Source organism: Anguilla anguilla, chromosome 10 (assembly GCF_013347855.1).
Source record: "Anguilla anguilla isolate fAngAng1 chromosome 10, fAngAng1.pri, whole genome shotgun sequence".
NCBI classification, from domain to species: domain Eukaryota; kingdom Metazoa; phylum Chordata; class Actinopteri; order Anguilliformes; family Anguillidae; genus Anguilla; species Anguilla anguilla.
In genome coordinates, this window is record NC_049210.1 from 25,726,375 (window position 1) to 25,741,944 (window position 15,570).

Below are 15,570 nucleotides of genomic sequence, written 5' to 3' on the forward strand. Positions count from 1 at the left end.
TGTTTTGTGTTGTGATCTCCGCGTAACCCTTCTCGTTATACAACCATGGCATAGCCGCGAGACGGGTCTGGTTGAGATTCCAGCCTGGTTAATAGCTGCCTCGTAATTATTTGTAATTATTCACTGCCCCAGCGGCATGGAGTGGACTTTAAACGGTGCGGTGTTCTCAGAGTATACCGACAACAGTGTCGTGGACATGTTCGCCGTGGGTTCTCAATCTTGAAGTTCTTTGCTTCTTACTGAGTAGGCTATACTGCCGGTTTAAAAGCTGGCAGTATACTCAGTAAGCTAACATGTCCACGAACATGTCTCACCGGCGACATGTCCACGAAGACTCTTGTCGGTATCTCGTGGACATGTTCGCCGGTGGTTCTCAATTCCTGAAGTTCTTTCTTCTTACTGAGTAGGCCTATACTGCCAGCTTTCTGTCCTCGTTTAGCGAACTTCCTTCGGCTGTTATGTTTGGGTGTCTGATTACATTCCAGCCTGTCTGGCACAAAGTTGCCATCGCATGGTAAAACTATCAAGTCAAGTTTAACCAGGGGCCAATTATAACAGCCGGGTGCATGCACCTCAATTATTGCACCTAATTATTACACCAATCTGCATCAACAAAAGCTAGCAGACATTAGTTTGTTCGAGTTTCTATGCTTCTCGCTTCTCGATTTGCCGCAACACGAATCGAAGAGAGAAAAACCGGAAACCGTACTACTATGTGGGCTTGCGCTAAAATATAGGTCTTTGTTTCTAACGTTAGAACATTTAAATGAAGTAACTAATTGAAAAATGAAGGGTGACACATTCATTAGAAGAACAATATCAGTCATCAGAAGCAGAAGTGTTGTAAAGTGCAATTCCCCTTTAAATGAACGACCAGAGCGACAATGGTGGCGCTGCGAAACTCCGTATTTGGCATAGTTGTCGTGTATCGTCTGCTAATAAAACTAAAACAACGCGTTTCTATTTTTAACTCGTACTTTGGTTGCAGTAGCACTGAATGTCTGAGTTCAGCAATCTCGGCACGCCGGCTTGCCGACCACTAGGGATCACTAAGAGGCTAGGTTAGGCTACTGGAAAAAAGGGCAAAAAAGAAAAAGAAAATCACAAAAAAAGTTTTATATCAAGTTCCTCATTTAGACCATTGAGGGACATGGTATTGAGGAAATAGATCCTGAAGGTTTCACGTTGGAGAAGCCTTTTATCAAGATCGCCACCCCTACGAGGCTTTTTTTTAACCTCCAACTCTCTCTGAACAGACGATCCTTGCTGCCTGGATCTCCCCAACCACCCATTGTCTCCTCCATGTACTATGTTTTGTCCTATTCTGCTTTTCAGCACAAATGAGCACAAAAAAATAAATAAACAGTCACCTCTGGCTTGTTTTCCAGAGACATTGGAGTTTTTGGATCCTCGGCGTGACGGATCTTGTAATTTGGTGAACCTCACCTGCATTTTGATCGTGTAATGTGTGCATCGCTATGTCGACAAGACAACAGAATACAAGAAAGAATGCTGTGTAATGTTAGCAGTACAGCAATTTCTAAAGTTGTGCACTCTGCACGTGCCATAATAGTCTGCACGCTGAGACCAAGATTTGTTCCCCCAACAGACCCACATAAATGTTGCATAGCGCATTTAAACTCAGCCACAGTCACCTTCAAAAAAATACACTAACACACTTGGATCACAACATCAGTATAATTTTCTGCGACTTTACATTTTATTTTATGAAGAGCTTACGCCCTAATAGGTTTTGTGTTAAGGACACATAGTGCAACCATATTTAAAAGCTGCCTAGTTGTAAACCAACTAGCAGCTACTAAGCTTACAGCGTGAGCTTTACGTTGAAATGATTACTTCCGAAAACCTAGTGCAGCCTTAGCCAGGTGCTTATTCTGTTCCCAGGGTTACACAGAGCTGATTCTATTTACTTTGCATTTGAAGTCTGTTGCTGTTGTCTCTCAACATGAGGACCAAATAAGTCCAAATAAGAAAAATCTGAATAAACCAGAATAAGACAGAGCCAAAACATTGGGTGTGACAAAATTCACAGTTTGGTAAATTGTTATGAAGCAAAAATGCACTGGTGAGCTCAGCAATAGCAAACAACCCCCACCCCCTCTCCATCTGTGAAACATGGTGGAGATAGTGTAATGGCTTGGGCATGCATGGGTGCTACTGGAACTTTCTCATTTCTCTTTATTGATGTTGTTACTGCTGACGGTAGCAGTAGGATGAATTCTGAATTGTACCTAAACATCTTATCTGTGTTTCACATTACATTACATTACACGCATTTGGCAGACGCTCTTATCCAGAGTGATGTACAACAAGTGTATAACCATAACCAGGAAAAAGTGTGTCGAAAACCCTAGAGAGAAGTACCGTTCCAAGTGCAGGGAACAACCGCATAGTTCAACTTGGACCCTGTAGGTTAAACTAATTAACACTAACACAAACAAGAACAGCAACAACGCAGTCTATGCAAAAATACAAGCAGTAGTTAAGACGAGTGCATTAACTAAGTCACCTACAAAACAGCTACCTAGTTACAAACCTCAGCTTACAGTCAATTTAGAGATTACAGGGAGGTAGTGAGGGATGGGGTGAGGTGCAGCCTGAAGAGGTGAGTCTTCAGTTGTCGCTTGAAGTGGGTCAGGGTCTCAACTGTTCTGACCTCCACGCAGGGCTGAAAAATTGATTTTTTTTTTTTTCAAGGCCGAAAAGTGGAATGTTCTTGAGTGGCTAAGTCAATCGTTTGACCTGAATCCAACTGAACTTGCATTTCAAGACTGAAGGCAAAATTCCTTCAAGATTTGAAGATTGGTGTAATAGAAATACAGTACAAGATCCCCAGTTCACAGCCAAATGGTCAAAACATAGGTAAAAAAAAATAATAATAGATGAATGAATGTGAGAAAAGATGTGAGTAAATATGGAATAAATACAGAAATACATTATACAGAATATATTAAAAAGGGTACTTTTTACTTTTTATTTTTCCTTGGTCAATAACTAATTATTCGTACTTATTAATTTATTTATTTCTGTGTATATGTTATTATGGCAAATCTGATCCACCATTAAAATTCATGGTATGCAGGAAAACTACTAAATTATTGGTGTTTGATTGAATCAAAATCTTGTGAGCTTATTTTGTGTTTGGATAACTTAAAGTTTAATATATTTAGCTGGTGTTCAGACAGTGCCTTCTTGCCTGGTCACAATTATGAGGTAGCTAGTAATCTGGACCCATGGTGCATTTTAAAAGTAGCCCAAAAAAAAAAAAAAAACAACACCTGCAGCTTTAATTTATTTTCACCTGCAAATTCATCATCATCCCAAGGACAGTGTCAGGAAATTATATTCTCCTACTCTCTTTGCTCCTACCAGGCAAAAGCAAAGCCCCCTCTCACACTACACCCTTTGTGCTTCTGTGAGTTCTACAGGCAGATACAACAACTGGGTGGAGGTGGGGCAACAGTTGCCTGTAGAAATGCTTCTAACTGCAATCATAACGTCTTGCTCCTCCACAGAGATAACAGCATCAGTGAAGGTAATGAGATAGAGCTTTAACGTACACATTTATTTTCTGTTTTTAAGTGAAAGCTTCATCTGGCTTCAGTCATGAACCACAAGTCAACCACGTCTCAGAAATGTTAACTATATGAGGATTGCATATAAAACTACATAAAATGTTTGTGCTGTTGTTTTAAAATAATTTATTCCTATGTCCTAAATGAAGCAATGTGGTATGTGTCTGATGAAGCAATGAAGAAATGCGAGTAGCGATTGTGCTGGGTTTATAGTTCAGTGAATTATGGGTCACCTTAAAACTAAACAGCTTCAGGGGAAGGGTGAATTTAGCAATGGTTCTCCTCTTGTTCCTTGCTAGCAGCTGCTGCATGACCACATGGTGCTATGCTGGTTCTTCTATTTCTGACAGGCATTTAAATTTTAAAGAGCTTTGTGCGACAGCTGCCAAAGCCACACTCTCTTCTCCCCCTTTTGCTCACAGCTTTCCTCATGTGTTGCCTCACTCTGTACTGAAAGTGCTGGTGTCATTAGCAAACTTCTCCATCTTAAAACCTTGTTCCCCACTTTTACTTTTTTGAAGCAGACATTGTCGTCATAAAACAGATCTTCTCTACCCAGGTTTCCCACACAGTACCTTGTTTCTCCAGGATGGGTGCATTTATTGCTAAATTATTGCTCCCAACCATCAGCAGCTTGGTGCTTCTGCTGGTTGTCAGTGTGGCAACCAAAAGAGGCTTTCATATGGAGGCAATGGTCTACTTCTTCACCATGTTTTTCACTGTGGTAAGAGCCCAATTAACTTTATAAATGTGTGTGTGTGGATAGGCTTTGGACTCTGGGAGAGAGAAACTTAAATCTGCAGGAGTAGGCATTTGTATTAAAATGTACAATTAGACTATAAAGAAAAATGGCACTGAAATTTTACCTAAGAGATATGTGGACTCTTCAGCTGGGTTTTTGCAAATGCATTCATTTACAGTCTCTTGAGGTCTGGTTCTCTTTGTGTATAGTTTCTCTTTATAACCACCCGAAACCTGGCAGAAAAAAATGTAAATTTAAAATTTCCAACAGAAGTGTCTTAGATGACAAAAACATGTTGCTGTAAAAAATTTAAAAAATTTTTAAAAGTATTATATTTTTATACATGTCGCTTGTGGTGTAGGTTTCAGCAGAGTAGAATATAAGGTTCTTGATATTAAGAAAAGAGACCAGGGGACAAAAATGAATTGCCAGTTCACTGGAGGATATACTGTTCTATTATTGCACAGCACATTGGCTGTTTATGCTTAATTGTAAGCACTTTTAGTTATTTACTGAAACAGAATGTAAACCAAATGTATTATTATTATGGGCTGAGTGCATGTATGAATCTGTTTAATTCCAGATTTACCATGTATGTGATGGACCTGGACTGTCTGTTGTATGCTTCATGAAGTACGATATTCTTGAATACTTCTGTATCTTCGGAACAGCAATTTCCATTTGGGTCACCCTAATAGGTTTGTGAAAGTATTAGAAAAACAATCAAGAATATTCTCTGATTTCACCACTGTTTTGTTCTGTCAATTATATTCTTCCTGGTTTCCAGGAAAATTATGTCAGATGGAATGTGTTCTATCTGACATAATATGCTATATACTATATATATGCTATCTGTGTTCCTGTGCCCTCTAGTAAAGAGTGTATTTTGTATTTGTTTATTCACAGCCCTTGGAGACTTTGATGAACCAAAGCGTTCTACCCTCACTATGTTTGGAGTTCTGACAACTGCTGTGAGAATCTACCAGGACCGATGGGGATATGGTGTCTACTCTGGACCAATTGGAACTGCTGTGCTGATGATTACCTTAAAATGGGTTTGTTCATTTAGGCACTTTGATCATTTGATCATATTGCAATAGAAGGGCATCACTGCGCTTGTCCATCTATATTTCAGTGCCTTGGTTTTTTCTGTATGTGCATATTGGTGTGCATACATATTCTGACAACGGTGTGTGTGTCTACAGCTACAGAAGATGAAGGAAAAGAAAGGACTGTATCCAGAAAAAAGTGTTTACACCAAGCAGGTGGGACCCGGCTGCTGCTTTGGAGCCCTTGCTTTGATGTTACGATTCTACTTTGAGGTATTAATCCCCTCTGCCATAACTTTCTTTTATTTAAAGTAATATTTTTGTTAAATTTAAAATTATATATGTCAGTGTATTAGATGGTGTAGACCACAGGTTCCAGACACAAATGCAATAAAAAAATGAACCTCTCCAGCCATGAATTTGGTTTGCCAACTAGCAAGCTAAGGAGGGTTTGCTTTGTTTCATTTCCTTCATATAAATTATATGGGCCACAAATCAATATGCCACATACATTATGTTGTATAACAGGGGCAGGTAACCCAGGTCCAGGAGTGACATTTCTGGTTTTTGTTCCATCTCAACTTGATAACGAGAGATTTATAGACTTTTAAAAGTCTGAGCTTGAATATTCTAAATGGTGACAGGCTGAATGCTTCCTGCACCTGGCCACCTGCATTAATTAGACCTGATTAATTAAAACTAATTAAAAGGAATCCAATTATGTAGTTATAGGTTTGGTTGAAGCAAAACTAGGACATTCTGTGGGGGACCAGAGATGCCTACCCCTGGTATATAACATGCATTTTAAAATCCTTTATGCACGATTTACGATTTTTTTTCTCATTTTATTTATTTTTTATTTTTTGAGTCAAGTACCTTTGTTTTGACCGTAGTTGTGAGCTGATGGAAACAGTCTCACCAGAGGTCAATGGTCATTCTACACCAGCCTTTCCATAGTTTTAGTCTTGAAACATTTATGATGCAATAAAACAGTTCCTGTAGATATACTGTCCTGTGGGTTTTTATTTTAACCCTAATTTTGCTGATTTTAGCAGCTCAATTAGATCTCCAGCTGTTGAATAAGGTGTGCTTTGTTGGGTTGGAGTGAAAACCTACAAGATTTCCAGGAACAGATTTGGGAACCACAGCACTGAAAATAGCAAGAATTGTAAAATGTTCAGTAATTTTAATGAAAATACCATATTTATCCTTCACCCTTCCCAGTCAGGAATCTACTGTAGTAATCTCTCTATTTTTGTTCCTTCTTTCTGCTTTAATTATATGTTAAACATGACATAAATGATAAATGATGACACTGTTCCTTTGTCCCAATAGGAATGGGACTATGCCTACGTTCACAGTTTCTACCACCTGTCCATGGCGGTGTCCTTCATAATGCTCCTCCCTAAGAAAAACCGACATGGGGTGACAGGGGGAAAAGCTGCAAAACTCAACTGCTACACCCTTTGCTGCTGTGTATGATGCCTTTTTTGAATGGAATTGTAGGGTTGATCCTCTTTCTGGGATGTGGGGACTTTTCCCTGTAGAAACATATGTGCAAGGGCTAACACATGTAAAAAATTTCTTCTTACAAACATTGCACACAGAAGGAAAAAAATTAAATCCCATAGAACAAAACTGTTAACAAACGCTACCCTACAGAAATGAAAATTGTCTTTTTTGATGTTAGGTGCCCAGCCTTGCTGTGAAGGAAAAGACTTGGACCACCCAGGCATGCCACTTCCAAAGGCCCTTACTGCGAGCCTGTAACCCTGGCCTCCCATTTCATCAACACCATGCACCTGCTAATTAAAAGAAATAATCTGATGAAGGGGAAACAGGCAGTAGGTTTCAAGAAAGCTCAGAGTAAGAAGATTGGGTAATGTGAATATATGATAGAAAAGGCCTACCTTATAGTATTGAGAGAACCGATACAAAAATCGAGATTTAAAACATGGGGACACCAACGTTTCTAAAACATAACATTGGTAAAAATCTTAAATTGTGAAAAAGGTTGTAAAACTGACTGACATTCGTGATGAATGAATTAACTATCTTTTTATATGTACTTCATATAAAAGGGACCACTTAGTGGTGTTCTCCCTGAGAAATAAATTAGGCTTTTAGCTGCACCTCTGAAAATTCCATTAAAGTACTTTGTCTCCAGGTGCATAAAATAATTTATATTGGTAATTTGATAAAAAATGGAAATTTGACCAATAACCACTATGACCATAGGCGGTTTTACCATAGGCCATAGGTAGGCAATTGCTTGGGGCCTCGTCCACCGAAGGGGCCTCATGAATTGGTTTCCTTTTTTTAAATTTATTTATAAAACATTTTTCTTTTCTTGTCACTCCAAACGAATCTGTAATAGATAAAAATAAATCTGTCTACATGTAAATGTGGGCCTATCCAATTAGATATCTGCATTTGCCAATATTTATTATCACCTAAATTTCACATATAATGAACTGTTCCACCTTGGTTTTCCTGCATTTGTGCCTAATCAATGACGTAGAAATTCGAGTTGCCATCAGAGACAGAGAGTCACGATCTTTGTTACCATAAAGCGTTTTAAAAGTGGATTTGAGAAGAGAAAGAGGAAGAAGGAAGATGCCCAGTTTAAGGAAAGTTTGCCTAAACTGACGAAATTCTTTAATAAAACAGCCAGAGACTCCACGACGGACGAGCAACAAGTAGAGTGAGAGCACCTATTATCGACCACCCTAACCATAGTGTATTTACTTCGTATTTATTAGAGAGAACTGGACATTGTTACCTATTTAAATGTAAGTCCTGTAAAAAATACACATAATAAATTGTCTAAATGTAAAAAACCAACTTCATATACATTTAGTTAGTTTTTGATATAGTAATACAGCCTTATTTACTATATCAACTTTAAGACAAGCAACTCGCTCGGAATTAACAGCTATTTTGCATCCTGCGACTTGGGTTACAACAGTGAATATGTACGGATCCCTAGACATGCTGATATAGCGACCACCCTTTCTCATATTAACCTCAAATACGCAAGACAGGACACTTATACAGTATGCTCGCAAATTAATGTCAAGTTCCATTCATTTATATGGGGTGGTCGATACACGTCCACTTAGCAACCAAAATCTAGCGCTGGACCACCTCTGAATTATTTGCCGGCACATAAAAAAATTGCAAAAGTACTTAAAAAAAATAATTACTGGAGGACAACGGGGACATTTTTCCTACATAACTAGGTACAGGTTGTTACCGATATTTCGCCTATTTTTTCATATATAGTTGCAAATCAGTTTACGTTTTCCTGTCTGTCGAACGAAGTTGGTTGATAATAGGTACTCTCGCTCTAGCTGACGTTACAACAGGTGTAACGTTAGCTGAAGAAGCTGAGCTAGCTAACGTTAGCACCCTGCTGCCTCAGCCTGTCGTGCACCCACCGCACCTACTACAACTTCTCGCGTTACTGCCTCTGCTGGTTGCGGTGAACCAGCTACAGTGTGGGAGGAAAGTGTCAGAGGCGACACCGACAGACAGTAAGCAGCCCACCACAAACCAGACACCTGCTCGGACCAGGACCTTTACCCCTAGAGAATAGTGGATGTTCAAATGCTTTATCAAAAACATGTACTATACTTTTGTCTTGAAAGAATTAAAGATGATATACTTATCATCTTTTTCTTGCCATATTGTCTTCTTCTAACTGACTGAAGGTCATTTGAAGTTCTTTAGTTAGAATTCTCATTTGGGTCTGTCCTTTAGTTCTGTGGCTTTGTTAACTGAAAAGAGCTGCCTCCAAATAGTTTTTGTTCACTAGCTATGATTGCATTAAGCAAAATGGAGAAGGGCCTCACATTGGTCTTTGCCTGGGGCCTCCAATTCACTAAAACCGCCCCTGACTATGACCAGATTCAAATAAATTCCATTCATGTTTTAGCTTTGTGCATCTGTATGAGGTAAGAAATTTGTGATTCTCCTTCTCATGAACCAGATTTTTATTGTTGGAGACTAATCTATGTGTGATGTGTAGGGACATCAGTTTTTCCAAAAGCAATTTTCTGATCTCACCCTTCATCCCTCAACAAGAAGTTGATAGAGCCTTCATATCCATACATTATCATATCCTAAATATAACAATAAAATAGTTTGCAGCAGTGCCAAAAAAATGAGCTCAAATGAAATATAAATCGAAAGATTTAAACTTTGTGATTAAATTTCAGTTAGGTCCGTTTTTTAATAGTCTCCTCATCAGTCTTTCACAGTGCGTAGTGTAAACTTGTTCATAGGAAGAGACTCTTTCTACATCAACAAAGTTTTTTGAAACAAGTTTGTAACAATTTTTTTGTCTCTGTCCCAGAACCTTCTAAGTGTCAACGCAATGCCTTATTTTGTGCAAATAATTTGTAATTAGCATTAGTGTTGGCAAAGCCCTGAGTCAACAGCTTATTTAATCTTTGCTGCGGTTTGGATGATATAAACTAACTGTCATTCAAGTGATACCACTTTGTTCACGATCACCCCTGTCTCTTCTAAATGCCAGCTTATGCCAATACCAGGCCAAAAGTTTGTCTGAAATAAGATTTGAAAATTAAAAAAGCATTGTAAGTGACAGAAGATTCAAAGCTGGAAATAAAAATTTCTTCTTTTTTGGCAACATTGTGTTTGAATTCTGGGCGTCAAAGGGGTGCAGTGGGTAGAACTGTTTTCTCACAGTGAGAAGGGTTCGAATATAGCCTGGCCTTTCTGTTCTGGAGTTTGCATGTTCTCCCTGTTTCTGGATGGGGTTCCTCCCACAGGCTAAAGACATGCAGGTACGCTAATTGGAAACTCAAAATTGCCCATAGGTGTGAGTGTGTGAGTGATTTGTGTATGTGCCCTGCAATAGACTGGCAGGGGTATATTCCTGGGTCCAGGGTGTATTCCTGCCTCTCGTCCAATGCACGCTGGGATAGGCTACAGCACCCGCTATAAGACAAAGTTTTTGGCTGGGACATTATACCTTTAGTGAAATTTTGTGGTGGTTCTTTCATGTCATGGAGTTGTTTTGCACCTATGGGGCCCTAGGCCAGGATTTAGGTCCTCCAGCAAGTACAAACAGCTTTTATTTAAAACCAGATATCCCTTCCAGCTACTCTCCAGGAAGCTCAAACTTGGCTGCAAATTGATATATCTAGCCAGTGATCCCAAGCATACGTCAAATTCAACGAAGAAGGAACCTCAGTCTCCAGACCAGAACCAATCAAAAAAAATAGACCACAAATGCAGACCAAAGGATCTGAAGGGTGTTTAAAGATTTTTTATGAGGACACGCTCAGGGAAGTGTGCAAGCACTAAAACAGGGGTGGCAACAAGAAACAAACTTGATTTTTATTTCACATTAAATGTGTTTTTTTAGGGCTGTCAAAGTTAACGCGATAATAACGTGTTAACGCAAATTCGTTTTAACGCCACTAATTTTTTAAAGTTAATGCAAGTTCTGTTATGATGAACGTTTGCCCCACCCTTATGCTGCGTTCAAGACAACTCGGAACTAATAAAAACGAGGTCCGACTTGTGAAAAAAGAAACTGAACGGTCGTAGAACTCTGAATTCTAGATCGGAAATTCAAGCATCATTTCTGAACTCCGACTTTTCCGACTTCCGGATTGGTGACGTCACATTAAGATAAATGATAAATAATAACATTTGTGGTACGAAAGAAAAATGGTGTATTTAGGCTTTTCATGCATTTTCATTTGGGTGTGTGATTATGTGATATGCGTTAGTATCGTTTATGTTTCCCATTCATTATAGCAATATGTGAAATTTAAAAGTTACGATATTAAATTGCCCGGTATTGTTGAGCTAATTTAGAGTAGCTTCACCTGGTGCTTATCTGCCCTAATGAAGGTAATGCAAGTACGTAATTGCCACCCGGTATTTATAGCTCCAGCGGAGGCTGCCATAGGCAGTTCATCATGTTTATAAACTCAATTCCCTTGTGCGCGCTGCCTCGCCCCAAATGGTCTATTCACCGCAGGCGCAATTTATCTAACCTGATCTACCCACCCTTATCCACACCTCAGGAATTCACTGTCACAGGTGGACTATGGAACTGCCAGTCAGCTGCCCAGAAAGCTGACTTCATTACTGCCTTTGCCAAGACAAAGTCTCTTGACTTCCTGGCTCTCACAGAAACTTGGATCACTCCCGACAACACCGCCACCCCAGCTGCACTGTCTGCGGGATACCCCTTCTCGCACACCCCCAGGGCCTCTGGACGAGGCGGGGATACCGGTTTTCTCATTTCCTTGTCCTGGAAGTTCTGTGTCCTCCCCAGTCCTAACCCTACTTCCTCCTCCTTTGAATTTCATGCAATTACTGTAACTCATCCCTCAAAATTTCACATTATTGTTCTGTACTGTCCTCCAGGTCCACTCGGCTCTTTCCTGGACGAGCTGGACACTCTCCTGAGCTCCCTCCCTGAGGATGGCACTCCTGCTATTCTACTGGGAGACTTCAACCTCCCACCAGAAACCTCCCAACTATCCAGGGTTGCCTCACTCCTCCAGTCTTTTGCCCTATCCCTGTCCTCTTCCCCCCCCACACACAAGGCTGGTAACCAACTAGACCTTTTATTCACCAGAAGCTGCTCCATTCCCTCACTTACAGTGACTCCCCTCCATGTCTCAGACCACTTCTTTCTTTCTTTCTCCCTCTCCTATTTACTCCCCCTCAATTCATCCAACAGCTCACCCACAGTAACTTTCAGGATAAATCTCTCTACTCTGTCACAATCCTCCCTCATCTTCACTGCTCTGTCTACACTTCCCCCTCCTGCGTCTTTCTCTAACCTGCCAGTTGATCTTGCTACCTCCATCTTCAACTCCTGCCTCTCCCAGTCCCTCGACTCACTTTGTCCTCTTGTCTCCAAACCAGCCCGCTCCTCACCCCCCTGCCCATGGCTGACTGAGTCACTACGCTCCAGCAGAACATCACTACGGGCTGCAGAGAGGAAGTGGAGGAAATCCCGATCCTCTGATGACCTGACCGCATATCATACCCTGCTGGCGACTTTCACATCTGCCCTCACGTCAGCTAAAGCCTCATTTTTCCAATCTAAGATCAGTGCATGTGTCTCTAATCCACGCAAACTATTCTCCACCTTCTCTTCCCTCCTCATTCCTCCTCCACCCCCCACCTCCCTCTTCCCTCTCCGCAGATGACTTTCTGGCCGCCTTTGAAGGAAAGGTGGCTACAATCCGGAATTCCTTTGCCCATCCAGTGAGCCCCCCAACCCCCCGGGACAAACCCACAGCCACACTGACCTCCTTTGAGATGCTGGAGGATTCCGATGTACTACAACTCATCACCTCTCATCGTGCAACCACCTGTCCACTTGACCCCATCCCATCTACAGTTCTCCAATCCATTTCCAGTGATTTCCTTCCCTATCTGATCTCCATTGTTAATTCCTTTCGTTTCCTCTGATTTTAAGATGGCTCGTGTTACCCCACTTCTCAAAAAACCCACCTCAGACCCCTCCGATGTAATTAATTATCGACCCGTATCGCTTCTACCCTTTCTGTCCAAAACCCTTGAAAAAGCAGTTCTTAAACAACTAACCTCTTTTCTCCATCAGAACAACCTGCTAGACCCTCACCAGTCTGGCTTCCGATCGGGGCACTCAACAGAGACTGCGCTCCTAGCGGTGACGGAGGCACTTGCCACTGCAAGAGCCTCACGCCTCTCCTCTGTCCTGATCCTTCTTGACCTGTCTGCAGCTTTTGACACGGTCAACCATAAAATACTCATCTCCACCTTGGCTGGGATGGGCATCGCCGGGACTGCCCTGTCTTGGTTCGCTTCCTATCTTGCAGATAGGTCCTACCAGGTCACCTGGAAGGGGTCTGCCTCTGCTTCTCATCCCCTTGTTACGGGAGTGCCGCAGGGATCTGTACTGGGTCCTCTGCTGTTCTCCTTATACACCAGATCTCTTGGTTCAGTTATTAATTCACATGGCTTCTCCTATCATTGTTATGCAGATGACACACAACTCTTCTTTTCTTTCCCCCCCTCGGCCACACAGGTCGATGATGAGATATCTTCCTGCCTGGCTGACATCTCCACCTGGATGGCCAGCCACCATCTGAAGCTCAACCTCAACAAAACTGAGCTGCTCTTCTTCCCGTGCAAGACCTCCTTACTTTGTGAGCTCTCAATCACGGTTGATGGCATCACAGTGACTCCCTCTCACTCTGCCAAGAGCTTGGGGGTGGTCCTGGATGACCAACTGGACCTCAAGGAGCACATCAAGGCAACATCACGGTCCTGCAGATTCCTTCTGTACAACATCAGAAGGATTCGACCATACCTGACGACGCACTCCACCCAGCTGCTCGTCCAGGCTACGGTGACCTGTCGCCTTCATTACTGCAACTCTCTCCTTGCAAGCCTGCCAGCTTGTGCCATACAGCCACTACAGATGATTCAGAATGCCGCTGCCCGACTCGTCTACAACCTTCCCAAATTCTCCCACGTCACTCCTCTGCTGCGATCACTCCACTGGCTACCGGTCGCTGCCAGGATCCGGTTCAAAGCCCTGACCCTTGCCACTTGTTACATGTTGCCCCATCCCAGCACTTTGGTAATTTGTATTTGTCCTAATACTGTAGCTTATTCTTCTGCCTAGTTGGCTTTGCAGAGGTTAGGTCTGAATAGTGTTCACTGTGTGAACTAAACTGTGTTCTTGGCTAGAAATAGCTGTACAAAATAAGTATTGTATCTTACTGAACCTGTGTTTAGTAGTTGTCTATGACCATGAAATGCACTTTTTGTACGTCGCTTGGGATAAAAGCGTCTGCCAAATAAATGTAATGTAATGTAATCCATCAGCAACTTTTTTCGCTAGCCAGCTTAGCTAGAAAACTGTCAGGGCGGGCGAGGGAATGGACCCAAACGCAGAGTGAGGGGAAAAACACAAAACTCCCAAAATAGAAAGAACAAAGACTTTACTAACAAAACCAGAAAAAGGGGAACAAAAAGCCTCGCAGGGCAACTGTTACGTGCCATGTTTTTCTTTTGTGTGGACTTCCCTGCCTTCACCTGTCAGTCACCATCCACCAAGTCCCACCTTCACCAAGCCCCACCCTCCGTGTCAATTCCGGACAGCCAATCAGAACTCGCCACATCTACTATATAAACCCCACCTGTTGTAACAATGGATGTCTGACTGTTTGCTCTGTGTTGTGTATTTGACTATGTATGTTAACCACTCATTTCAACTTGTCTTGTTTTATGTACACTTCCAAGGCTTGGGACAGGTAAGACTGGGGGCTCCTGTACATATGCCCGTAGGCTATGTTATGTATAGATTCACTAGTCCTTAGGGGTGATTGCCAACCAATTGTGTTTCAGTCTGCTAGTTAGAGTAGATAGGCCTTTTGTTTGTGTACTTGATACACTAGATTAGTTTACTCTCTGGTTTAGCTAGCTTGTTTTTTTGTTCTTTTGGCAACATCCAGCGTCCGTTGACCCTGGTAGTGTGTGTCTGGGTTGTTATATGTCTGGTAGTTTGTTGCACCGTTTTGTTTGTTATCACAGTAAACACCCGTGGACTGAGTTGCTGCTTTGTCTGTGTTTTTTTTGTTGTTACCATATCTACAGCATTAACATCTCCCGGCCATTAACATCAAGTTACACACCCCATGCACCCCTAGACCCATGGGGTCGTGACATATTTGGGGGCTCGTCCGGGATTGCTGAATTGTGTAACAAAAAAAATTAACTGTAAAGATAACATTGTGTGTACAGTGGTGCAGTATTAGGACAATGACTTTGTTTGATGTCAATGACTTTCTGAGCAATCTGTCAGATGATGCACTGGATCTGTGCCGTAAGATTGACCTGCTGAAAATTGCAGAGCACGTGGGTCTTGTGGTGTCTGCTGCTCTCCGGAAGAGAGAGATTAAGTCGCGGGTAAGGGAGAGGCTGGTGGAACTCAAAATTCTTGCCTCGCCTGTTGCTGTTTGTCCGCTTGTCCAGCCTGACATGTCGCCTACTGGGCCTGTTGCGAGTCCACAGTCGCCTCGGGGCGCTGGTGGTTCTGCTGTGGTAGGAGTGAAAGAGGAGATTCCTCCAACTACCCCTCCACCTACATTGCCCAGGTTTGAGGCGTACTCGCCGAGTTCTTGTGGGTCGGGTA

At 41.9% G+C, this 15,570-nt stretch overlaps 1 protein-coding gene across 4 annotated transcripts; it reads left to right on the top strand.

Annotated features, from left to right (window-relative positions):
- The first annotated feature begins 3,436 nt into the window (after nucleotides 1-3,436).
- On the top strand, nucleotides 3,437-8,161 carry mymk (myomaker, myoblast fusion factor). Of its 4 annotated transcripts, none has more exons than XM_035380044.1 (7): nucleotides 3,437-3,556; nucleotides 4,156-4,320; nucleotides 4,922-5,036; nucleotides 5,245-5,393; nucleotides 5,544-5,660; nucleotides 6,723-6,863; nucleotides 7,078-8,161. In XM_035380044.1, the coding sequence occupies exons 1-7, from the start codon at nucleotides 3,497-3,499 to the stop codon at nucleotides 7,198-7,200; spliced, it is 870 nt and encodes a 289-aa protein (XP_035235935.1). In that variant the 5' UTR covers nucleotides 3,437-3,496; the 3' UTR covers nucleotides 7,201-8,161. The 4 variants fall into 4 exon arrangements, with proteins under 4 accessions (XP_035235935.1, XP_035235936.1, XP_035235938.1 ...); XM_035380045.1 differs by having other exon boundaries at nucleotides 5,544-5,603; XM_035380046.1 differs by having other exon boundaries at nucleotides 3,471-3,556; nucleotides 4,185-4,320.
- The last annotated feature ends 7,409 nt before the right edge of the window (nucleotides 8,162-15,570 follow it).

Coding starts and splice junctions, on each gene's coding strand:
- mymk (XM_035380044.1), top strand. CDS start 3,497: ATGCTTCTAACTGCAATCATAACGTCTTGCTCCTCCACAGAGATAACA. Junction 4,321..4,921: donor TCACCATGTTTTTCACTGTG/GTAAGAGCCCAA, acceptor GTTTAATTCCAG/ATTTACCATGTATGTGATGG. Junction 5,394..5,543: donor TGATGATTACCTTAAAATGG/GTTTGTTCATTT, acceptor GTGTGTCTACAG/CTACAGAAGATGAAGGAAAA.